The sequence below is a fragment of the Nelumbo lutea genome, chromosome 1 (genome assembly GCF_056320005.1).
Source record: "Nelumbo lutea isolate HS-2025 chromosome 1, American lotus-T2T, whole genome shotgun sequence".
NCBI classification, from domain to species: Eukaryota; Viridiplantae; Streptophyta; class Magnoliopsida; order Proteales; family Nelumbonaceae; genus Nelumbo; species Nelumbo lutea.
The window spans coordinates 59,466,734-59,493,408 of record NC_142684.1 but is presented as its reverse complement, the minus strand read 5'-3'; the positions used below and the strand labels follow the sequence as shown (position 1 = coordinate 59,493,408).

The window sequence follows — 26,675 nt, the reverse complement described above, 5'->3', positions numbered from 1 at the left end:
AGTCGTTAGATTTTCACCCCAAGCATCTAGTATTCTTAAACAAAAAATAAATAAAATGCATTAGAAATTAGGGTGCACCAATAATGTTTACATATACATGTAGAAAGTTAACTTGGTTTTAGTTATCAATCCATGCATTTAGTTCATTTAATTCTAAAATAATCATAGGCCATCTCTAGGCATCACGTCTGAGTATTAGGTATTTTTTAGAGTCATCTCCTAGACATTTCATTAATTAATGTGTTGGTTTTGGCAATCACTCTTAGCACCATTATTCACTTTGTTAATTTAGTACATTTTAACGTAGTTTGTCATTCAATATAGTTCTTTTTTTCTCTTCTTTTTGTTTTCATAATTTGATGGATTAGTTTTAGCTCCCTTACTCATTAGTTTTACCTCTTTTAATTAGTCTCATCTTTCATAATTACTTGTTCTTTAATTGAATTATTTGTTATGTTCGATCATTTACTTTTGTTCCTCTTAATTTAAGACAACTCATTGTCGTGCTTAATACATGTTGATATTCAAAGTCCTAAAATTATTAAATATTCCTTGGAATTTTGGTAAAGGAGAGGCTAGTTTAACCGGTGAGTGTGGGGTGCCTAACACCTTCTCACACCGTACCATGGTCCCCGGATCCTAAGAATCTCATCCCCATTGGGCAATGAGTCACCAAGAAAACCAAAATGTTTTTCTTGAAAAATCCCAGGTTTTCTTAAATTCCCAATTCCAAATGTTTTTTTTTCATGGGTCCCAAAATTGACCGACTCCCTCCCCTTTAAAAGAAATGGCAACTGAACGAACAAGGCCTTATGTTGATGTGACAATGGCTTATGTGTACACAATTTCTTGGAATGATGCAAATGTAATAAGTAGGGGTGTAAATACCCATGTAGGGTCGAGTTTAGGGTCAACGTAGGCGAAACACCAAAGGTGCAAACCTTGGGGCATGCGCCTTGGGTGGATTGGTCGGGTTTAGAAGAAGTGGCCTAATTCATTACTAAATTTGATTTTTTTAATGGAAAAATGTGAGCTACACAAGCTTGGGGGTAGCTATTCCTCTTACATCCACTTCACAAATAAAATTAAAATCACATGTCCTAAACTCATTACTACCGTCTTGATTATTAAGAGCTTTACGAGCTAACCAATTAGCCAAATGATTTGCTTCCCAATACATATGCTTGAATCTGATATTAAGGTTAAAAAACTCAACAAGGTTTCGACACTTTCTAATGATACTAGCCAATTTCCACGGGGGTGAGACTCGACCATTGAGACAATTTATAACCAGTTTAGAGTCTCCTTTGATGGTGATTTGTTGGTCCCTGAAGTTAATCACGATGTTGATAGCCTCCCATGCAGCCCATGCTTTCGCAAGTTTGATCGTCGTGATACCAATCCCAATCGCTTTGGTCTCGAGGACATAACCTTGATGGTTCCTAGCAACACACCCAATGGCACACTTGCCATTAATCGAACATCAAGCATCAAAGTTGATTTTGATGCAATCAGTCTTGGGCTTATACCACTTGACATGATTTAAACTTTTAGTGTTAGTGTTACCTATGCAAGAAGAAACTTCTTTAATTTCATTATAGTAAGCAAAAGTTCTACCAATATATTCTCTGCATTACTGATAGCTATGATTATATAACCCTAGGAAGTGCACTAGTTATCAAGTAGTATAAAATATCGTTCCCATGGGGACTTAACAAAATAAGTATTAGAACTATAGTCTTCCCTAATTATCTGGACAAACGAACTTTAGATTTGAGCAAAAACTACTGAAAATAAAAACTAGAAAAAGAAAATAGAAGCAAGGGTGATCATTAACCGAATATGCAATGGATGAAATCGCTAGGACTTTAGGTCCACCTAACCAATGTAATGAATATTAATGGATTCAATTAACCAAGATTATTTACCATTCCCATAAGCTGAGGTTTATTCAATTTTATTTAATATTATCTCTCGAGATATACTAAAACTATATCCATCAGGTAACCCTTTGATCTCTCGAGTAGAGCTCTCAAGATGGAAATGCATTAAGTCCAAGAAAAACCATTAAATTCAGATGAATTATGTATATATATCTCTATATACCATTCAATTTACACTATAAATTATTCAGTCGATTATGTGAATTCCTCTATCGATTCAATCACATAACACAAATCAATTAAGAGGTGGTTAAGCTCTTAATTGCATTAAGCACAATAATTCATAGACTATTTGGAAATCACAATCTTGGATAAATCCTAAAGATAAAAATATATTCATTAACATGATTAGGCTTTCCACAGACCTACCAAGAAACAAATCAGTTCATAATAAGAGAATTAAAGCAAACAAAGGGAAAGAAAGAACTCTTGAATTCGCCCATGGTGCTGAGATCTCCTCTTCTTGCTGCCACCTTCTTCTTGAGATTTCTTGAATTCTTGATCTCCCTTCCTCTCTTTTTTGACTTCTTTTCTCCTCTCTTGACTGATAGCTCAATGCAATTCGTGATCCCTCCAGAGATTGAGTGATCCTAAGGCTGGTCTGTCCCCTCCTTTATATAGCTTAAATGGGAGGTGGTGGTCTCCTACTTCCTCTTGAAATTTATCTTACAATAATAGAAAGTCCTATTCTAATCATACTCTTATCTCTTTATTTATTGAACTCAATCCCTTTATTTTTCTAAGATTACATCAAGAATTTAGATCTGGAAGGACTCCTCTCAGTTTCTTGTTATTGGATTCGTATTAAACCTTTTCTGTGAATTGGGCTTCAGCCAGGCATTTCTACAGGTTGGGTTTCAGTTGCGGATTGGGCTTTCCTATGAATTTTTTCCGACTTCGGGCCCGGATTTGACTTCGACGTAGGCCGAATCTGCAAAATTACAAAACATAAAAGTTGTGGTTTTTTCTCTTATCTTTCTAGTGGATCTTAAATCAGCCAAATCGGAGTTCGGATACACGAATTAGGCCCAGATTACTGAATTATGTCGAAATTGTGAAAAATCATCCAATTTGTCTTTTTTTGCTCCTAATGCCTTCTTTCATGCCCTAAACCGAAATACAAGAAATATGAGTCTAATTAAGTACTAATTCAGTATAAAATACTGAATAGTAGTAGGGGATAAAATATGATAGATTTTATTCTCATCAAATACTGAAACCTCCATTAAAACATTTATTATTTATATTCTTCCAAGTGAACAAAGAAATACAAGCAAAATTGATTTAAAACATCTGCAATTTTCATTTACTTACCATATCTACATGTATATATAGTTAGAAAAAATATGTTTTAATATGAATAAAATGCATGCATGCGTGTATTCGTATGGGTGAGCTTGGATTGTGTTAGGTTGAGACTTGGGTTACTCAAGGTACCCAAGGTTTCAACCTAAGCCCAACCTAGGCTTAGGTCAAGCTCAAGTTCTTTGGTCTATGTCGAGCCCACACCCTGGAAATTTAGGCCCAACTCATGCAAAAAAATAAAAGGCCAAGTTGGGCTAGGTTAGGATTCAATTAGGATTACCTAGGTTGCAACCGTAGTAATCAGCTATGCAGAATGCCCTCCCAAACGAGCACTAAGGCCCATTTGGGAGGGCTATGATTTGATTAAGTATTTTTTACTAAACTTCTTTTAAAAAAGTTACTAAGAGCCCATTCGAGAGGGCTTGAACTCGAAGTTGCTTTAAATAAGCTAGTTAATTAGCTTCACTGGAAAGCCGATTTCATGATTTAACAAAAGCATATTAGGGTGTCTTGGGCTTTTCACTAAACATAGTGCCCATTTGGGAGGGTTTTCATGCTAGTGACTTCTTACATTACATGAGATGAGAAACTCAAAAAAGCCAATAAGTGATGTTTGGTAAAAAATGAAAAGCCAAAAATAGGTTTGCATGAGTAAAAAAATGACTTTGTGGTGAAGCAATCTTAGGTGGCTTCTTCAAAGTGGTTTAGTTAATTCAGTTTGATCAATGTAGAAACCCTCCCAAATGACAAAAGGAGCCCATGGCGTCTAATATTGTGTGTGTGTGTGTGTGTGAGAGAGAGAGAGAGAGAGAGAGAGAGAGAGAGAGAGATCCACCTTGCAAATCCATAAATCGTTGCATGAAAAGCCCTCTCAAATGGGCACTAAAAGAAACTTCATCGAAAAAACTTTTTTTTTTGTTGCACAACCACTTATTTGACCTTTTTGGATCTTCATATGGGTGCAAGTTGGGCAGTTCAAGTTGGGTTTAAGCTCAACCCAAGCCCAACCCTAAGAGTTGTTCTCAAGGTTTGGGCCTAGATGAGTCCAATATCAATTCCCATCTAATTGACCTAGGCCCTAGGAATGCAAGTCGGGTGGGTTGGGCTACATTTACGCTCAACCTAGGCCTGATCCTAAGAAATGGCCTAAGGCTTGAGTTTGGGTCCAGCCTAAATTGCCCATCTCAGGTCTATCATGCATAGAAATTTGATGTACTTAGGTTGGGCTTGGGCATGGGATGGGCTGGGTTATTAGTTAGCTCACATTGAACTTTCATATAAATTTAAGTTTTGTATGTGTGCATGTATGAATTTACATATGGTTTACAAAAAAAAAAGCATAAATGCATGTATGCATGCAGATATGTGTTTGTATACATGCCTATATGTTGTATATAGTTGGATTGGGCTTGGGCTAGCTGAGGACTAGGGTTGGGCCTAGCCTAAAAAATAAAAAGCCTAAATTTCTAGACTAGATCTAACATGAGTATAAAAAATCATAGCCTAGTTTGTGTAAAATTACGGACTATGTGGGTATTATTGGCTTGGGTTGGGCTTGTCCAATTTGCACTCCTACTAGACCATCCCAATTTGGAATTGTTTGAGAAGGGTGCAATCAAGCTAAGTTGTGCCTAACTTTGGAATGTCTTGGCTCAACTCCACTAAAATACTACCAAGTTCAAGTTTGACCTCAAGCTTGATTCTAGCTATATTTTCTAGTTTGAGCTCAATTCTTAAATATTGGATGAGCTCAACTTTGGCTTGAAAGCTCAACAATGAATATATACATAAATATATATATATATATATATATATATATATATATATATTATAATATATAGTATACTCTTATACATGGAATATAAAAATACACTTTACATAAAAAATATATATTTATACTCTATAATGTATACATATGTATGTATGTGTTAATCAAACAAAGCTCGTGAGCTTTTGAGTTGAACTTTTTGTTGGTTGAGCTTAAGCTTCAATAACTAATCAAGCTTACCATGAAGTTCAAACTCAATTAGAATTGAACTTGAATCAAGTCTAATCGAATTCAAGTCAAAACAATCTGATTAGATCTCAATTCTATTACAACGTTATGGTCAAGCTAAAAATTAAAAAAGCTCAAACTTTTGGGCCCAGGCCTAGCCCAAGGATTGAAAATCCAAGCCCTAACTCATGTAAAATTGCAAGTTGGGACAGTCTTGGATCATGTTTGGCCTGCCCAAGTTGCACCCCTAAATTCTCATTCAATACAACTTGTTGTTTATGTAGGGCCAACTTGTAGAATCTGGATAAGATCCCAACACAAGGTCCCAAAAACTAGCCTAATCAACATTGTAGCTATACATTGGGAATATCTAGTCTTGGAAGGGCATGGGAGATGCTCCCAATACATGGCTGCAATATTTGTTGGGACCTTGTGTTAGGGCTAGATCCAAATTCCACTTGCAAAGTAGAAGCCCCTGCATGAAAGGAGTCCAAATCTCCTCTCAACAATGAGATGTGCGGTGTTAGATCATATTGGAAGGATATTTAAGTTCATTTGTTGGTAGATGATCCCTACTCACTTGAAAGCAAGGTTTCTAAAACTGATCCGGAGAACGAATCGGTCAGGGGTTCGATTCTTGGGTTGAATGGTCTGACCGTTTGAACCAAATGGTCAGCCTGTTTTGATAAAAAATATAAAAAATGGTCAAAACCGTTCGAACGGTTAACCGCCCGGGTCATTAGTTTGTTGACCAAAAATCAATAATTTTTGGGAAAAACGGAACGGGTCATTTTTTTGATCCGGTCCAATTTTGAAAACCATCCATGAAATTCCTCCCAGACATAACTTACATGTTTCATTTGCATCTCGATAAATCATATACCTGGGTAAATGCATTTATCTGTGCACGTGTTTAATGCAGAATACTTACTAGGATAACTTCACTTAGCTATGTTTTTCTAATTATGTAAAGTTGTACAATGATTGTTTTATAAAAAACAGTAAACATTATTGAAGGGACAATATTGTCTTATCATGTATTAACAATCTTGGGTGTGGATGGATATTCGATTTGCCCAAGTCTCAAGAAGGCATTAGTTGCCAAGCCAAGGTAAATGAATCATTGGAATTCATTATTTTATATGGGACCACCACTAATACCGAAACATGAAGACATGCTTATTTGTTTTCCATAGGACCCATCAACTTCCTTGTCTCCATAAGCTATCTCTTGAAGCACTAGCCTGAATTCATTTTAGATTATGCTTTTGAGTTTTGACAAATATCATCCTTGCATTCTTATATACTTCTATTACATTTACATATTTAGAAGGTTAACTACACCTGATTTCAATTTTAAAATCCGACCCGATTAAAACAAGTTTTAAGATTCTAATTTGATAGTGCATGTATAAAATACACAATGTATCAATAAAACTGATGAAAGTTTCATAAAGCTTATTTTCCCTATTTATCATTTTTAATTCATGGTTTTTGAATTAGTATTGACCGGACGGTCGGATCGTTCAGCTCCAAAACTGTCAAGGCAATTGTTTCTGTTTCACCTGTCATGCCAAAGACCATTAATTTGGTTAGTGATCGATTAGCCTGGGTGGTTGAACTCTCGGCCTATTTGACCCAAACAACGTTTTTTTGTTATATTTTTTATTTTTTTTTTCAAATTGTAACAGGCCGACCCCGCTGATTGGAAAATTGATGGCCAAAGCGGTTCTGATTCCGAGTAGGTTTTAGAACATTGTCCGAAATCCAATCGATTTACAATCAATTAGAAATTAAATTATTAATAGATCAATTTAAATATGGGTGGACCGGTCCAAACCCGAAAGGTTCACAGCCGGGTTGTTTCCTGTAGGTTGCTGAATCCCCAAGAAAACCCAAGATAGAAAAAAAGCTTACTACTTTCTTCCTTCCATTTCCTCTTCTCCCAAAGGCTCTCACCATCCAACCCTAGACAGGGAAGAAGGAGAAAGAAACTCGAAGTTGTGCTGCCATGCCGACGATGGTAAGCTCTGCGAGTGGCCTTCTGGCGATGCTGAACGAGCAGCACCCGTTGTTGAAGCTCCACGCCCTCTCCAATCTCAACGCCTTTGTTGACTACTTCTGGCCCGAGATTTCCACTAGCGTTCCCATCATGTATGCTCTAATTTCCCATTCCCGATTAAGTGATTCAGGTTCTTGCAAACTTGCAATTGCTCCACCGAGATTGCAGATTTCGTAGCTTGGGTGTCTAGGATTTTGAACACGGGAATGGAGCTGTGTTGCTGCCTAGCCCAAAATATAGACATTCTTCGTGGAAAACTCAAATGGGGGTAGGATTCTGGTTTCGATTACTCCCGGATCACAGCTTGGTGGTTTGGGTGAAGTTAGCTCCAAAATGTTTCCAGAAATCCTCCTCATTTGATTTTTTAATACATATCTGTCCTGTACGATGCCCACCGTCTGCATCATTTAAAGTTTTCTGCTTTAGTTACTTTTAGTGGATGGTGTTACAGGAATTCTATACGGTTAATTGCTAGCATCTTCATGCTCATTAAGAAATTGAGTTGATTTGCGTTATATTTTGCTCTATGATGCGTATGTTTTGGGTTTTGTACACTTCTTTAGGCTGATTTTCTCATCGAACTACGCCTGCTACGGGTAAACATTTGTCATGATTATTTGTGTTCCATCAAAGCTACTAATAAGAAAAATCGAGCAAGTGAAGCATCTATTTGTCTGCCTAGGGAACTTTGCTACACACGAATAAGTATACTTATAATATGCTGTGTTGTTTGTACTGTTCGCATTTGTATGATGCATATGCAAGATGTTATTTTGTTTGGATATAATCAAATCATGAATAATTCTATATGCATTTGTATGATGCATATGCAACTTGGTGTTGTTCTACACTTATGTTTATAATACATTTGATGTCATTGTTAACGATACATCATGAATTGACTCAACAATGAGAAACGATATGATAAAAGCAAACAAAAAGGAGATTTAGACCAATTTATATTGCCAATCTGGTCATTTAGTGAGCTTCCCTAAATGACTCAGGAGTCTTCCATATGTGTCAACATTGTTTTTTTTTTTTTTGATATTTGATACGTGTCAAAATTTTTTGTTCCCAATAGACCTCTGGGTACCCAATTTTCTTGGTCTTGTAAGATGTTAATAATTGTTAGCTAGCGGTAATGCTACTCATGTGCAACAGATTTCACACAAATCATTTCCTTATTAGCTGGGTTTTCTCCTTCTGATCATATTAATCATCATCCAAGTCTCAACCCAATTCCTTGGCTTCAGCTACATGAGTCCTCCTCTGTCCACTCTGTATATACAAGGTTTTTTTTTTTTTTTTTCTGATAAGTAACAAGTAAAATTCATTTATTAAGAAGTTTGAAAAACACAAAATACATCAGACCAGCCCCAAAGGAACAAGGGGTCAAGTACAATGCTGAAGCTGAACAAAAAGAAAAAAGAAAAAATAAAAAAGAGAGACTAGGAGTAACAAGTTACAAATTACAACCCGGCCTTGGGAAACCCCACTCTATATGATCCTTTGACACTTCCACTCTAGTCAATGTGTCAGCCACAAAGAATTGGCACTTCTGGGAATCCAGTTGATTAGTTGAATGAGGTCTTCAAGTTATCCCCCTGGGATAGAGCCTGCCCTCCAAGGATTTCCTTCTCTGTTCTTCAGCCAAGAAATAACTAACTGTTTGGCAATCTCCCATATAAAGTGGGGTTCTCTTGCACTTTGATGCATTTGCATCTAAAACAAAAGAAGCAAAGTAAAACCTGAAGCAAAAAGGAACGAGAATTTGCACTCCCATGCATTTTCGTCCATGCAAATGAAATTTGCACTGCAAATAAACATAGTTGAAGAGATTTATGAGTTGGTTGGTCATGTTAATGGTTTTGCTGCAGTCTGTCTGGATTTATTTATTTATTTTTGTTGATATTGTGACTTCATTAAGCACAACAGACGGAAAAGAAACAAAATACATCAGAAAAACCCCCGGGTTATATCAACAGTCAGTCTGTGGGGGGTTCAAAAAGAGTTGGTTTTTCCTGTCTGATTATAAGTGTGTATCGTATATGTATCATTTTTTTTTGGAATATATGTACCATGTACAGCCAGAAACTATACAAAAATCTGAAAAGGCAACAAATGCCCAACCACAGTACAAAGCTAGATATTCCAGCAACTTTCAGTCAAACAGCAAGTCTAACAAAACAGAGTATTGAAATCAAAATACTGATGGTGTGGAATTTTGCTAAATAGGTCCTTGGCTGACAGCCAAGAATGGAGAGAAGTCAATGCCAGCCACAGCACTGAAGCCACATCACAACTCTTCCCTTCAAAAATTATTCTGTTCCTCTCTTTCCACAACACCCAGTTGACAGCATGAGGGATTGTGCTCCACAGTAGCTTCCCTTTCTTGTTTAGTCCCAGCACCTTCCAAGACTTCACAGCAGCTCATGCAAGCACCTAGACTGGTACCAGCACACATTCAACAAGCCACTGGAATGATTATGTAAGATAGTTGCAACCTTACAATGCACAAATAGGTGATCTGTTGACTCAGCCCCCTGGCCACGCAATACCCATTCTAAAGAGGCCAGGGACAGGGGGGCACCTTGTCGCCTAGTTGCCTAGGTGGGCGCTTAGGCGTCACCTAGGTGATGGATTTTTTTTTTTTTTAAGTAAAAACATGTATCCTAGGATAGTTCCCTAGGTTCCATAATCATATTTCCTTAATAAATATCCATAATTTTCATAAGAAAAGTATAAACTTCATGTTAAAGTATAGAAAATCAACATATTCCAACCAGTGTTTTAAAACGTGGAGGCGTGACGTGAGGCGTTCCACTACCTAGAGATGTGAGGCGTAATTCAGAACGCAAGAGGTGTAAGCCTCCTTAAGAGGAGGATGAAAAGGAAGGGGGGTCTCATTTTTTCTTTATTTTTAATAAAAATCTTTTATATTAAGAATAATAAAGATGCATAACAGTAGTTCAAGGGGGGGTCTTGTCGAAGCGAACCGTTTTCTTTTCAAAGGGGGCAAACCATTTTCTTTCCCCTAATCTTTTCTTCCCTTCCCTTACTTTTCTTTTCTTTCCTTTTCTCTTTTTTTCTCCTCTTTCCTTTCCTTTTCTTTCCCTTTCTTTTCTTTTCCTTTCCTTTCCTTCCCTTTCCTTTTTTTTTTTTTTTCTTTTTCTGTATTTTCATATCAGATGTGCATGAGGTGCAAGAGGCGTACGCCTCTAGCATGCCTCATGAGAAAAGCGCAAGAGGCATACGCCTCTTGCACCTGAGGCGTACTCCTCAGAGGTGTCAGCACCTCTGGCATACGCCTCAGGGCGTTTTGTAAAACACTGATTCCAAAATATTCATGAGAAGAAAAAAAGAAAGAAAGAAAATTAAAAAAATATAGGGGCTGAACCCCTATTTCTATTATAGGAAAAGAAGAAAAGAAGGTGGGCTCATCAAAAAGAAGAAATTAGTATATAAACACACAAAATTAGTAAAGAAAAAGAAGAAAATGTGTTGATTGGACAACATTTTAAATTCTTCCTTATTGGTTCAGGTTTTGAAGTCTTTGAGGATTCAATATGGCATTTAACAATGTTTGTGTTGATTAAACCCTAACAAATAAGAAAATAATAAAAAGAAATTAGTTTATAAACACAAAAAATGAATATTTTTGTTTAAAATGTCTGTTTTGTAATTAAATCCTCAAACAATTAAGAATTTAAAAGTTTTTTAATAACACGCTATAGAAAACTGCTTGGTAATTAGGCAAGGCGAGCCTCCAAGGGCGCCTTTTCGTCTAGGTGTTGCCTTGACAGCGATGATCATTCCCCTTTTGGCTAGCTGATCCTTCATTAAGCATTTGCCATTCACAGCTGACCACATCAGAAAACTGAGCCTGGTAGGGACCTGTGCAAGCCAAATTTCTTTCCATGGGAAATCCTGAGAGGCAGGGGCACCAGAGTTCACAACAAACGAGTTGACCAAAACTTGCCATCCCTAGACCATTTCCACACTCTTTCATCCTGCTGGTCCTGGTGCAACTTGTGGCTTTGGAGCAGTTGGAGCAACCTTGCTAAGTCTGAAATCTCCCAGTCATTAAGCTGTCTTCTAAAAGTTGGACACAACCTTCCCTTCCAACCCACTCAGACTGGTCAGCAACTAGAGCATGTCTATCCTCTGCTACCAGGAACAGGGAGGGAAATAAATCCATCAGAGCACTGTTACAGCACCAAGGGTCTTGCCAGACCTCACCCTCCTTCCATCTCTGGCCTTTAGTTTCACACCTCAGATAAAACTGGAGCAAGATTTCTCAATTCCCTTCCAAACTGAGCAACCAAAGGAGGAAGCACTTCTGCCTGGATCCCAAACCCTGCTGTTCAGGCCAAATTTCTTAGCAATTAGAATTGTCCAAAGACCTCCCCAGCAGAGCTAAATTCAGCTGCCTCAAACTCCTAACACCTAGCCCTCCTGATACTGTAGGATACATATTCCCAATTTACATGGTGAATCTTCTGCTCACCCTCCTTGCCACACCACAGGATATCCCTTTCCAACTTTGGTTATGATGCTACTTGGTGCTTTGGCTTGATCCATGGTAGGGAAGCAATTAATTTGAAACTTCTAGGGCTAAGGGGGTATATGGTCACAGATTTTTAGATGGATAAGATGATTCTGTTGAAGTTCTATGGCCTTATATGTTCTTTCAGATAACTATGCACTTTTTGTTCTCTTCTTGCTTCTGATATTCTCTTATTTTTGCTAATTTCGCAAAGAACAACTTCTGAAGCATATTAAGCATCTATTTCTAAGACACTTGTAACCTCTTATGCTTCACAGGAGAAGCATAAGATGCCATTTTAAATTCTATTAAATTTCTGAGGTTTTTTAAGGGTAAAAGTTGAATGATAATAAATATTTTCTGCATTTACCAATCAAAAGAAAGAGGATAGCTGCTGCATTTGTGTGAATTTTTTTTTCTGGATTTATGTCTCTCAGTTTGACTATGCAAGTTCTTGCCAACTCCATATAAAATAATGAAAGTTTATTGATAGCATGTTACTTTTGCTTTTATGGTCTTTTAAGCCAATAATGTTTTTAAGTATTGTTTTTAAAGTCATGGGAGTATTAGTATGTAATGGAATTTCGATGTTTAACATCAATGTGTTGTTTTATTATCTAGTAAATGGAAGTTCTAATTATTAAGATATTTTCCTGTGCAGTGAAAGTTTGTATGAAGATGAAGAATTTGATCAGAGGCAACTTGCTGCGTTACTTGTGTCAAAGGTTGTAATTCCATTTTAATCCCTTTGTCCTAACTGGTTTGTCGCTTTGTCTTAACTCTTGAAAATTAAGTTTTGCATGTATGGACAAGTTATATATTTATTTTTTAATAATTAACAAGAGTCTTCTTTAATAAAGGAGGAGAAGGGAAGGGGAAGTGGGATGGCAGATACTTTGGCTAAATAAGGGACTGTTAGACAACAAATATTTTGGGCAATACTTTAAATTTGTTTCTTGGTGGAGATTTTTCCACGTTGCTGTAATTAATAAAATTTCTCTTTATTGATAAAAAAATAGGAAGGGGAAGTGGGGAACACAAGAAAGGGGAGGGAGTGTGCAACATATTTGTCCACATCCTTACGGGAGATTGTTATCAATTTATCTATTTTATCAGATTAAGATCTCCACAAAGCAATCCCTCTTTACTCCATTTCTAGCTTTGATACTAGGTAATAAAGTTGGCTGAAATTTGCATTGTGAACCATTAATTTCTTTCCTTTCTTGATCCATAGGACAACCTCCCTTTTATCATCCTCCGTAATCCACATCCATCCAATGATAGTGTTGGTGGCATCTCCTCTTTTTGCATGAATGGAATTATGGATGTGAGAACATAAGAGATGCTTCAATCCTGTCATAAAGTTTGGACTTCAATTTGTTTGATTCCCCCTCAAACTTGACTAACAGAAACTTGAATGGTTACACCGCCAGGGTTCTGTGTCACTGTATCTTTTGGAGGCAGTTATCAACTTATCTTCTCTTATTACTTGAACCAATCTCTCACTAATTGGCAACCATCTGAATAACTCACATTAACATCCTTTGTTGCACTTGGGCCTTGATTAGTAACATTGTAGATATGTGGCAAGGTGGTTCCTGTTTGTCTTGTCCCCAAGTGATCATCAGCTTGATGATTCTCCACATGAAGTTGGGAAAAGTTGGGAGTTGACGATTCTCCACATGAAGATGGGAAAGATTTATAATATTAGTGGTAAGAAAGATAGTGAAGTGTCGAAGATTCAAGAAGTGGATGGCGACTCTACAAGGGTGTAGGGGGGATTTTGAGAGATAAGGATTGTAACATCTTATCCCTGTTTTCTGGACCAGTGGGAGTTGGTGACTCTACAAGGGCTGAGATACTGGCTGCGGTACAAGGAATACAGGCTGCAAACCAACTTGGCATGGAGCACTTGATAGTTGAGGGGGGACTCCAAGGTGGTAGTGGGTTGGCTGTCGGATCCAGAACCAGTTTTTTGGGGCTACAGGGATCTTCTCAAGAAATTTAATTGGCTTACAAGAAACATATTAGTAAAATTCCAGTGGGTTAGCAGATAGGCAAATTCTATCGCTGATTCTTTGGCTAAACAAGGGGTATCAGGGTATCAAGGGGTGAATTGTTCTGGGCTACCTTATAACTGTATTTCTGTTAAGCTATCAGCATCGAGGGAGACTCAAAAACTGTGATAAAATGGTTGCAAAAAGGGGAAGGAGTGACCTGGCAGCTGAAGAATGATTTCAGAAAGTTCAAATGGATGTCAAGAAATATGTCTATTCATGTGGGTCAGGTTAGGAGATCGGCCAACAGCTTGGCTGATAGCTTAGCAAAGCAAGGGGTTCAAAGAACGATATGTTTTGGGCACATTTGTAATTCTGTCTTGGGTCAGCTTCTATGCTGATTTCTTTGTAACTTCTTGTTGTATATTAAAGCATCTTAATTAATGAAAAATTTCAGAGTTATTGATCCAAAAAAGAACAGTATTTCTGTTAAGAATGTGATCATATTCTCAGTCCTGAGGGGAGGTAACATCTCGTGCCTCCTCCTAAGGTGATTGTACACTTTCTTATCTTAATAAAATTACCACTCATTTATAAAAAAAATGGGATGTAGATGTGGGACATTGGACAGTAGGGAAGGAAAATTGGAACGGGAGAGGTAAAACTCTAAAAGATGATACAGCAGATGAGAATGGAGGTCAAGAGGTGCACATTAGATGAGATCAAGTGTCAATTTCGATATGATACACCCTGTATTGGATGTATCTTATTGCATCTGTCATGTGCAGACTTCTAAGGGATTCTGTCCTGTTTTGTTTTCTTATTCTACAGTTTTGTTTCAGATCTGATTTGACATTGTCTGTACAGATCAGATCTGCATGTTTTTTTGATCAATATCAGATCTGCATTTCAGTATTGTGAATTGTTTTCTACATGAATAATACAATGCATTTTGGTTGTCTTTGCACTCACAAATTACCAATATAGTATTCCTGCTAGAACTGGTATCTTTTACTTCTGGGAATTTTGAAATGAAAAGAGAAAAGTGAAATTATGGACCTTGGACACCATTTTGTCTTGATTGTCATTGCCTGAAATTCCTTAAATTTTCTGATAATCTCAGATTTGTTTCTTAAATCAATTGTACTGGTTTTGCCCCAGGTTTTCTACTATCTGGGTGAACTTAATGACTCTTTATTGTACGCCCTAGGGGCTGGACCTCTATTTGATGTTTCAGAGGATTCTGATTATGTTCACACTCTTCTTGGTAAGCAATTTATTATATTTAATATGTAGGCTATTTTTTAAGCTGTTGGCTTTAGTATATACATTTTTTTTGATAAATAACTGAACTTCTATTAAAAAGGCAGATACAAAGGAGCAAGGGGAGGGTAAAATCTCTTAACCCTCCCCAAGAACAACACAGATTACAAAATTGCCCAAAAAAGACTGGCTCTTCCAACCCCTTGTTTAGCAAGTGCATCTGCATAGGATTTTGTACTCCCCTTAATCCACTGTAGCTTTATCTCCATGTCTTGGGTCAGCCATTTAAACTTCTTTTTCTCATTTGCTAAATTCCAAATCCCAATCTCTTCTTTTTGAAGCCAGCCTATAACCAGCATCGAGTCACCTTCCACAACCAATTTTCTGATACTTAACTCCTTTGCTCTCTGTATCCCTTCCAAAACCGCCATAATCTTGACTCTTAGGGAATCATCTACTCCAATAGGGCCTAAATATGGAGCAATAATTTTCCCTTCCTCACCCCTAAATACTCCTATACCTGAAGGGCCTGCGTTACCTCCACTGCTTCCATAAAAAATCAATTTAGTGAAACCAACAGCTGGAGGGGACCAAAGCAGACTAGTTACAATTTTGAAAGGAGCTAAAATAGTCACTTCCTTCGAATTTTTAAATAAACCACCTGCTGAAATACCTTCATAGAGCTTCATAGGCTTGACCCAATGAACCACCATAACAGTTATAAGCAGACTAGTTACAATTTTGAAAGAAGCTAAAAAAGTCACTTCCTTTGAATTTTTAAATAAACCACCTGCTGAAATACCTTCAAAGAGCTTCATAGACTTGACTCAATGAACCGCCCTAACAGTTATGGTTTCAATGATGACATCCCTACTTCTTTCGTTTTTAGAGAAAATTCTTTGATTTCTTTCTTCCAAAACTGTTCAACAAACATCTGCTCTTGCACATCTCCAAGTGTTCTACTCCTCTTCTTTGACCCTTTAACAAAAAAAGGGAACAAGCAAGCTCTGTACATTGGGGGGGGGTTCCACCTGCAACTAAATAGAGAGAGAAACCAATTCCAAATCACCGAGACAAAAGGGCAGGAGATTAATAAGTGATAGCAGCTCTCACCATTAGCTTTACAAAGGATGCACCAGTTTGGGGATAAACACCAATCAGATCTTTTTCTTTGGAGCAAATCACGTGTTACACTTTTCTAGGAAAACTTCTCAACAAAAAGCTCCTATTACTAGTAGGGATTGGTTTTAGTTATACATTCATTGAACTGGGCTTTCATTTTATCTTTACAGCTAAAGCTATAGATGAATATGCCAGTCTGAAGTCTAAAGCAGCAGAATCAAATGAAGAAGTAGCAAAGGTGGATCCCAGACTGGAGGCTATTGTGGAGAGGATGCTTGATAAGTATGTTGGATGCCTTATATACTTTTTTATTTACTAGTGTTAGTATAGTTGTTTGATCAATGCTAATGTGATACTATGGCACCTTGAAATCACTTAATGATGTAATATACCCTCTAATTTTTGTGTATTTGAAGAAATGCCCCTGTTTAAGATTTGTCCTTTTGTGTTGAGGGACCATGGCACCAGCATTGTTCTAATTGTCTGGCTGTTTATCTTATGTTTATTTCATGTAGGTGCATCCTGGATGGAAGGTATCAGCAAGCTATGGGCATAGCGGTTGAGTGCCGAAGATTGGATAAACTTGAGGAAGCAATCACTAAGAGTGATAGTGTGCAGGGAACTCTTTCCTACTGTATCAATATATCCCATTCCTTCATTAACCGCAGAGAATATCGCCACGAGGTCAGGAAATTTTTTGTCCTTGAGTTTGAAAGGCCTTTGATTAAGTTTTAGTTTCATAGATAGATAGATAGAGATGTAATTCTTTTCATTTTTGTATTTGATTTGATCTGTACTACATTTATAGTCTCAATTTAATTATTTATCAAAAAAATATAGTCTCAATTTAATTATGATTTTCTATTACTTAAATGTTGTTTTTGAATCCCGATAAGTGGAAGTCCCATTTATATATGGCATAATAAATATGAAATGCAAGAAAGCAATCATGTATACTGCAAATGCTTATAAAGAGATGTAAAAAAGTTACTCATAGAGGTGAAGGATACACGAGAAAGTGACACAACTGGTGGTGAAGCATTTGCCTGACAAATTCAGGATTGACCTTTTCCTGTTGTGCACAGGGGGGGGTTTCTTTCCAGTTAAACTACTAGGTCAAGTCTAGTTTATTCAATTTTATTAAAATAAGCTTTAAAATCTAAGTGCTGGTTATTTGCTACGGCACTATCTCTTTTTATTATGTGAAACTTCTGATTGTCAGTTTTCCTTTCTACTATCTAGTAGTGGTTCACACTTCACAATAAATGAAGAGCTTTTGTGAAAGTTTATGGTCTGCTCCCTCAACTTTTGTCAGTCTTTTAACACCATGCTTTCAAAAATCAAACATAATTTTTTTTCTGAAGTTTCTTTATGATGAGTGGTGTTGTTAATAGCTATCACACACACACACACAACATGTAGGGGTGAGCAATTGGTTTATTTGGTTTAAAACCGAACTGAATAAACCAAAATTTTTAAAACCGAAATTTGAAGTGTAAAATCGAACCGAAATTGAAATAATGAAAAATCAAAATTTTTGGTTTGGTTTTCGGTTATTTTGGTTAAAACCGAATTTATTTAATATATTAATGTAGACAATATATTATTATAAATATATATATATATATATATATAATATTATAAATATTAGTATATATAATATAATATATTATAGATATTCTATATGATATGTAACATATTTATTAGTATATAATATATATGTATATATTATAAGTAGCAAAGTTTGGTTAATTTAGTTAACCAAATTTCCTAATCCAAAAACCAAAGTTTTATAAAACCAAATTAACCGAACCAAATTAACTGAAGACCGAACTAACTGAACAGAAAAAACTGAAACCGGAATTCATGCTCACCCCTACACACACAAAAGCACTAAAATACAAGAAACATGCATCTGTTCATTATCCTTAAGGCTGTGTTTGGTTTGATGGAAACAGTAGGGAAAGGAAGGGAAATGTAGGGAAACCTTTACAAACATTATATAGATTTCCCTATGTTTCCCTTCCTTTCCTTACCTTTTCCTTCAAACCAAACATAGCCTAATAGAATCAATGGTAGACCATAATCTTGATCTGAATGATGATTTAATAGTCTTCAAAATCTAGGTAAATTATCGGCCAGAAGAATAATTGGACCGATTCCGTAGCAGTGTCTTTCTTCTTGTCTTAAACAACTCTTTTATCTTTATCTAATTTTTCAGATTTCCAAACAAATCACCAGTGGGATTACACTGCAGTGGCAATATGTAACAGAATGTCTTTTTTGTCCTTTTTTAAAAGAAAATTACAAGATACTACCATATAAAAGGCCGCTATCCAATGTTGGTCCCACCTATCTAGGGTCTTGGGAGGGGTAGGCTGGATACAGACCTAACCTTTTTTTTTTTGGCCCAAAGTGGCTTCTCTCTACTCTCAGACTCAATCTGTGTTCTCTTGCTTGTTAACCTGATATTTTATCATCAAACCAAGCAATGGCCCTTGGATTCTATACCATAGAAATGCAATAACTGATAATTACGATAATCTATAAGGCCACCATCATCTTGTAGGTTTACATTCTTCCAAGTGAAAAAGATGGTTTTCTTAAACTTGATATTAATGATCTACATCCATAGATTATTTTTTTTTCCAGATTTCTAGGACAAAATTTCTAATAATGATATCCATCTACACAGTTGGTATTTGTATTTAACATTACAGCCTTGCGTTTCTGTCAAGGTCTTACAATCAGTTAACTATATGATGTATTCCATGAGGAGTTCATTGAATGGGTTCATGTAACCTACCAATATTTGTCATGTAGTGTCAGGTTGTAATATGGTGCCTAGAACTTAATGTCCTATAGGTAAGGGTGTCAATGGACCGGTTTTGGGCTGGACCCTGTCCAGTCCAAAATCAATTTGGATGGATTGGACGGACCAGCAAGACATATTGGATTGGTTGGACCAATCTGGTCCAAAACATCCGTCCATAATAAATTTATATTGGATTCGGTTGGATTAAGCCAATATCCAGTCCATTGATATAAGATAAGAACATAGGTATCAATGGACTGGGTTTGGGTTGAAACCAATCTAAATTAAAATGAATTTGAACAGATTGGATGGTCTGGACATTGAATTGGACCGGTCCAAAATGGTCCAGAATATTCATCGGACTGGATTGGACCTGGTCCATTTGTAATGGACTCACATGGGACTGGATCGGATTGGACCAAATCCAGTCCAATTGACACCCCTACCTATAGGTTTCCCCCTCTTTGTGAGAAAGGTGGAGGATTTTTCCCACCTTGTAGTCTTGTACTCACTGGTAGTTCAAATTTTGCATCCTAAAAACTGATGCAAAATTTGCACCGCCTTCGTCCTACCTTAATCCTTTCTCATATAAAGTGGGGACCACGTCATCTTTCATCCTACCTTACTCCTAGGCAGATAACCCTCCTCCTCCTTCCATTCTCTTCCATTTAAAGTGATGGTCACAGGTCACTTCATATTTACTTCTCACAGACAGATTAGATGAAGTCAAATGTGAAGGAAAAGTAAACCAGAATTTACACTCAGCCCCTTTGCACTCCCATATATTTACACCAGTGCAAATGATATTCATATTGTAACAAAACATATAATAAAAAAGTGCAAATAACATCATTTCTGCCTTACTGCTAGGATCATCCAGCCATGTTGTTGCTCTCAGTCTAGAACATTTCTCCTCTTCATTTGCTCTGGTATTTGCTAATTTATTTGTCTGTTTGTTAAACATTTGCCTACACTGGAAATGAGATTTTATAAAGACACAAATCATTTCCATATTAACCAACTTTTCCTGTGTTAAGAGCTCTGATAGTCACCTCCATTCCTCTGCTACATATCCATTTCTCCCTGCATGCAAAATCTCCTCTTCAGTAGCAATTAGATATTAATTTCTTCATAATTGTGACTCAACTCAGGGTCTCAGCTTTAATCCCAACTATTTCGGGTCAGCTAGATGAATCTTATTCTGTCATTTTGCTCAATTGAAAGCCATCATTCTTCATAATTGAGATCAATTCATGATATCTAGTGCATCCATTGTCTCATGGCAATTTTTTTTCTCTTTCTATTTCATGGGAACTAGTGCAATGTTTGGTTTGAAGGAAAAAGTAGGGAAAGGAAGGGAAACGAAGTAAAACTATACAAGGTTTGTAAAGGTTTCCCTACATTTCCATTCCTTTCCCTACTTTTTCTTTCAAACCAAACACAGCCTAGTTGTCTAATAGTTCAAGTATGGATACTGTTTAAGCCTTTACTTTTGTCTCCAAATTGCATTTAAAGAAGGATGTGATTACCTGAAGTTTATTCACAGGCATTGTAGTATATATGCAAATTGATTAGAAAAAAAAATCTGTGAGGGTATGGGTTAGACTCTTTACGTACTGAAGATTATTGAAAAAACAATGGAATGCTTGGGGCATTCAAGTGCTTACAAATGAAGCTTGAACTGCATGATTTGTGTACAAGTGCTATGGTCCTGTGGTTTCTATTTTCTGTCTGGCTTGTGCAAATTGCAATCCTTAGTGGATTTGTCTTATACAGGTTCTTCGTCTACTTGTTGAGATATATCAAAAGTTGCCTTCTCCCGATTACTTGAGTATTTGCCAGTGCCTCATGTTCTTGGATGAACCTGAAGGTGTAGCAAGCATATTAGAGAAGCTTCTGCGATCTGCAAATAAGGTAATTCAGTTTTTTTTTTCTGGTGTTATTTATTTATTTATTTATTTATTTTTTGTGCTTGGCTATTAAAATATGGCAGCACATCAAATGGTGATTTGCAGGATGAAGCTTTGCTGGCTTTTCAGATTGCATTTGATCTTGTAGAAAATGAACACCAAGCTTTTCTGTTGAATGTGAGAGATCGTCTCTCTCTTCCGAAATCTCAACCTTCAGATGCAGTGCAGCATGGATCTAGTGGAACAGATTCTGCTCAAAATGGAAGTGCTGTTGTTGGCAATGAAAATCTTACTACGGCATCAGAGGATGTTAATATGACAGATGAAACTCATGCTCCTAATGGTAATGCACATGAAATAGATTCAAATGAAGTGACTTATGCTGAGAGGTTGGCTAAAGTTAAGGGTATTTTGTCTGGAGAGACATCGATACAGTTGACATTACAGTTCTTATACAGCCATAACAAGTGAGGCAAATGATCCCTTTTTCTTCTCATGCAACTTTGATGTCTGAAGAATGTTTTGATAGAATTCATTTGAATGAATAATTACAACATTCCCAATACTTAGATGGTTATGATTTTGAATATAGGTCAGATCTTTTGATTCTGAAGACAATAAAGCAATCAGTTGAGATGAGAAATAGTGTTTGTCACAGTGCAACGATTTATGCCAATGCAATTATGCATGCTGGAACCACTGTAGATACGTTTCTCAGGGAGAATCTGGTAATTTGGGGTTCTTTTCCTTTTCCACTTGATTCATCTTTTGTTTTCTTAAGTTCTCTGTCATAACTCATAACTTATTTGTCTATACTGTCTCAATTTTTGTGGCTTGGCAGGACTGGCTAAGCAGAGCTACGAACTGGGCAAAATTTAGTGCTACTGCTGGGCTTGGCGTCATTCACAGAGGTCACCTGCAGCAAGGGAGATCGCTAATGGCACCTTACTTGCCTCAGGGTGGTGCCACTGGGGGTGGTAGTCCATACTCTGAAGGTGGTGCACTTTATGCTCTAGGTCTGATCCATGCCAACCACGGTGAGGGTATCAAACAATTCCTTCGTGATAGCCTGCGCAGTACCAATGTTGAGGTGACTGGTTTTGGAGTACATTGCATAATCCTTTATGAGTTTGATGCTTATAGATCATTATCAGTCCTATGTTGAATGTTCCTTGCTGTGCAGGTCATCCAGCATGGTGCATGCTTAGGTCTTGGTTTGGCAGCTTTAGGAACAGCAGATGAAGAGATCTATGATGATGTCAAGAATTTTCTTTACACTGACAGTGCTGTGGCTGGTGAGGCTGCAGGCATCGGTATGGGTTTACTTATGGTTGGAACTGCAAGCGAGAAAGCAAGCGAGATGCTTACTTATGCACATGAGACACAGCATGAGAAGATTATTAGGTAAGAGGCTTGGAACTTTGAGTTGAGACTTGAAATGGTTAATGTCTTTATAGCTAGTTTGTTATGCTATTCAAACGTGTTGCAGGGGGTTAGCACTGGGAATTGCCCTTACAGTATATGGAAGGGAAGAAGAAGCAGACACACTGATTGAGCAAATGACTCGGGATCAAGATCCTATATTGCGTTATGGTGGTATGTATGCTTTGGCACTGGCCTATGGGGGAACAGCAAATAACAAGGCCATCCGCCAGTTGCTGCATTTTGCTGTATCAGATGTTAGTGATGATGTGAGGAGGACTGCTGTTCTAGCTCTCGGGTTTGTTCTGTACTCCGAACCTGAGCAGGTTAGTGTTCCTCATTTCCTTTACATAGGGTACAAGTTGGGTTGGGTTGAGAATTTATTAATTTTTTAATGGGCCTGAACCCTGACTGAAGCCTGATGTAATTGAAGTTCTTCAAGTCGGGTAACCCAACTTGCAGCCCTACCTTTACACCCCAATTGTTTTGGCTCTTAACCGGTGTCCTCTACACTGGATTTGTTTACATGTCATTTTTTGACCTTTTTGGACATTTATTTGTTTGCTTGTATCATATGCATTTTTTTCTAGGTGGCTATTAACTTTACACTGTATTTGAACATATCTTTTAATGACTGACCTTACTCTTGAATTTCAGACTCCACGAATTGTTTCTCTGCTTTCGGAGTCTTACAATCCACATGTTCGATATGGTGCGGCACTGGCTGTAGGCATTTCTTGTGCCGGTACTGGTCTCAGTGAGGCCATATCCTTACTAGAGCCTCTTACATCAGATGTTGTTGATTTTGTTCGCCAAGGGGCACTCATTGCTATGGCTATGGTTATGGTTCAGTCCAGTGAAGCTAGTGATTCTCGTGTAGGAACATTCAGGTATTGTCTTCAAGTTATTCATATCCGAGCATTGGGTAACTCATTCATTTGTATTTCTGTTTTTCCCTTTCTTATTGGTCAAATTATCTTTAGGCGGCAATTGGAGAAAATAATTCTTGACAAGCACGAGGACACAATGAGCAAGATGGGAGCAATCCTTGCTTCTGGAATTCTTGATGCTGGTGGAAGAAATGTGACCATTAGGCTGCTTTCTAAAACAAAGCATGATAAAGTCACTGCAGTAGTTGGACTTGCTGTCTTTAGCCAGTTTTGGTATTGGTATCCCCTTATCTATTTCATAAGCTTGTCATTCTCCCCCACAGCATTAATTGGACTTAACTATGATCTGAAAGTTCCAAGGTTTGAGTTCTTGTCACATGCAAAACCTTCCCTGTTTGAATATCCTCGACCAACTACTGTGCCCACGACAACATCAGCAGTTAAACTCCCGACTGCAGTACTGTCAACATCTGCAAAGGCCAAGGCTAGGGCTAAAAAAGAGGCAGACCAGAAGGCTAATGCTGGAAAGCCATCAGGGGAAGAGTCTTCTTCTAAAGGCAAATCATCCAGTGAGAAGGATGGGGACTCCATGCAGGTAACTACGTCACTCATTGTTGCTTGTTTTTCTTCTTCTTTTTCTTCTTCGTTTTTTTGGTAATGTTATTGCTTGTTCTTCGATTATGTAACAACTGATTCTATTAATTAAAATCCTACTATCTAGTGTTTATTGGCAACTTTATATTTGTTATTGGCAAGTAAGAACTATCTGCTTTACTTTCTACTGGCAATATACACTATTTCAAATTTTCAATTATCAGTCCTTAAAGTTTTCCTCTTCTGTAGTATAGGAAATACTCTTTTTACTGTTACATCTTGTACAAATATGGGGGTGCAACTTGGGTGGGCTTTGGCTGGGCTTTTGTCAAATTCTGAATGGGTCCAGCCCAAGGACCTGAGCCTGAAGCAGTGTAAAATGCATACTCAGGCTAACCTGAGTTGCACCCCCTATTCAAATATTTCAGAGAAACAGATATTAAATGTCTATAATGGTTATGCTGTTAACTGAAAAATATTATGTCGGAATTACTTGCTCCCAGCAGGGTCAGCTTGATTTTTGCATTTGTAGTTGCATGCAAGATGAATGGCCACGATCAAATACTTACCCTATTGATAGGCTAACACTATACCATTTTGGTATTTCAGGTTGACAGCACATCAGAAAAGAAAGCAGAGGCGGAACCATCTTTTGAGATTTTGACAAACCCAGCTAGAGTGGTTCCTGCTCAAGAGAAGTTCATCAGGTTCCTGGAAGAAAGCAGATATGTGCCTGTGAAATTGGCCCCTTCAGGATTTGTTCTCTTAAGGGACCTAAGGCCAACTGAACCAGAGGTACTTTCTCTCACCGACACACCCTCGTCTATGGCATCACCTGCAGGAGGATCAACTACAGCTCAGCAGGGGTCAGCGTCTGCAATGTCTGTTGACGATGAACCTCAACCGCCTCAGCCCTTTGAGTACACAGCATAATTGTGGTCTTGGTTCCAAGTACTAAGGGGAGTAAAGATGTTCTTGGTACCTATCTGGCGGTGCTTTAGTGGAAAAGGGAAATTAACATATGCAAGCAAAGGGCTACTCTTTTCCTTCAATTATGACAAGAGGAGGATGGCCCCTTCTAGCCAGAAGTATCAAAATTCAAAAGCTTCTCATGTGAAGCTGCTGCTGTGTCTTTTCTTTCTTAATCTTATGTGGAAGTGAGAGGTTTGGGGGAGATGGAGGTCAGGAGGTCACTCTACATTCTGTTATACTTAAAGTGAATAGGAATAGCATTTACCATGGACGTCTAGGGAGTATCCATTACTGAAGATTTGCTTGTGTGTAAGATCCAACGTTCACAAAACTAGAATCCTCCGAATGGGGTGAGACTGCACCATTTGGACCAAATGAAAGCCATGTGGACTTCAAATTTCTTCATCGAATTTAATACGATATTTGGGCAGTTGAGATTGACCCTTCATCTCTTTCACTCACGAGAAAGTAACAATATCTTTAGTCTTCTAGAAAGGGGCGGTTAACCCTCTCCTGCATCACATGAACTGATTACTTCTTTTATCCTTCTGAACTGACCTTCTCCTCTCCCTTGCTTGATCATTTCTAATCCACCTGGCAACTTGATTTCCTTCTCAACTACCAAAAAGTATAAAGTTTGAGGTTTTGGCATGTGGCAAACTTGACCCCAAGAAGCCGCTGATGTAATCCTTACAATTAATTACTATAGGGTGAAATAAATCCACTCTGAAAATGCCCTGCCAGAGCTGGTTAAATTAGGTTGAAGACCGCCCTTACTGGGAAGCTTCATGGTTTTATTTTTTCCAATACTTTCTTAACAAACTAAGGGCTAATGTTAGAGTAGTGAAGCCAAACCAGAGAAGTCCGATTGGTGGTGGCTGTGTCTCGCACGCTTTGGATCCAAAGGCCATGGCCTGATGGGCTGATAGTACTTAGCTGGTGGTGCTTCACATATCATAATCATGTTATGAGAGCAGGCAGCCAAAGAGGCTTGATAGGTACCATGTCCACAAAGTGTCGTGCATTCCAGGCTACTGGGTTCCACTTTGGTCAATTTGAAATGGTAGGTTTGTGAATTCACCACATGTTTTCTGAAGTGGTTGCATGATGTCTTCCAAATCATTGGCATGGAGGATTTTGGTGTCACTCAGATGTCAGAGCACATGATATTTTCAGTTCCAGAACTGAATGTGGCCCATCCTAGAACGTCCCATGGCTTAAAAAAGCGATCGGTATTTTCTGTCCACAACTCTCTACCCACACTCTACCCGCCATCAATTGTAGTCATTTGTGAGATGTGCAGCTGCGGTGTATACAGTGGGTAGAGAAAGTGAGACGGAAATGTGGGTTCTTAAAAGAGCACATTTTCTTCCTAGCACATTCTAGAACCAAATGGAATAAACTTATAGGTTTTATTTTTTTTACCACAGTAACAAGTGTTATTAGACTGGATTTGGTCCACAAAATTGTCCTCACATCGTCCTCACAGCCTTCTACAGCCATGCCTCGGAACATCTTTATACTTGTATATTTTTATTTACGGGGAGATATTCCCAATGCACAGCTGCAAGAGACTGTAAGGATGGTTTGAGAACCACCTTGTGAGTACCAAATCTGAATTCATAACAAACACCCCATAAGTCACTGCCTCGTCGGCTCATTTGTTTTAACGATTACAGGGAGGACCCATCTCTTCCCATGTTGGATTGGGAGTGGAAACCCTAGATTCCATTTTGAAGTTGAAAGCTCTAACAATGTACCATATCTGCCACCTTTGTTGCTCAATGTGGATTCAGGCTTCAGCTGGTATGTCTGGTTCGTAGGAGCGGTAGAATCCG

The 26,675-nt window shown here is 37.8% G+C and overlaps 1 protein-coding gene across 1 annotated transcript; it reads left to right on the top strand.

Annotated features, from left to right (window-relative positions):
- Positions 1-7,149: 7,149 nt before the first annotated feature.
- LOC148874759 (26S proteasome non-ATPase regulatory subunit 1 homolog A-like) lies at positions 7,150-25,285 on the top strand. Its single transcript, XM_088963854.1, has 14 exons — positions 7,150-7,398; positions 12,514-12,577; positions 15,011-15,116; positions 16,405-16,516; positions 16,750-16,918; positions 20,826-20,963; positions 21,065-21,426; positions 21,552-21,687; positions 21,801-22,049; positions 22,143-22,363; positions 22,449-22,707; positions 23,039-23,271; positions 23,365-23,866; positions 24,475-25,285. The coding sequence occupies exons 1-14, from the start codon at positions 7,256-7,258 to the stop codon at positions 24,796-24,798; spliced, it is 3,018 nt and encodes a 1,005-aa protein (XP_088819980.1). The 5' UTR covers positions 7,150-7,255; the 3' UTR covers positions 24,799-25,285.
- The last annotated feature ends 1,390 nt before the right edge of the window (positions 25,286-26,675 follow it).

Coding starts and splice junctions, on each gene's coding strand:
- LOC148874759 (XM_088963854.1), top strand. CDS start 7,256: ATGCCGACGATGGTAAGCTCTGCGAGTGGCCTTCTGGCGATGCTGAAC. Junction 16,517..16,749: donor GTGGAGAGGATGCTTGATAA/GTATGTTGGATG, acceptor TATTTCATGTAG/GTGCATCCTGGATGGAAGGT. Junction 20,964..21,064: donor TTCTGCGATCTGCAAATAAG/GTAATTCAGTTT, acceptor GGTGATTTGCAG/GATGAAGCTTTGCTGGCTTT.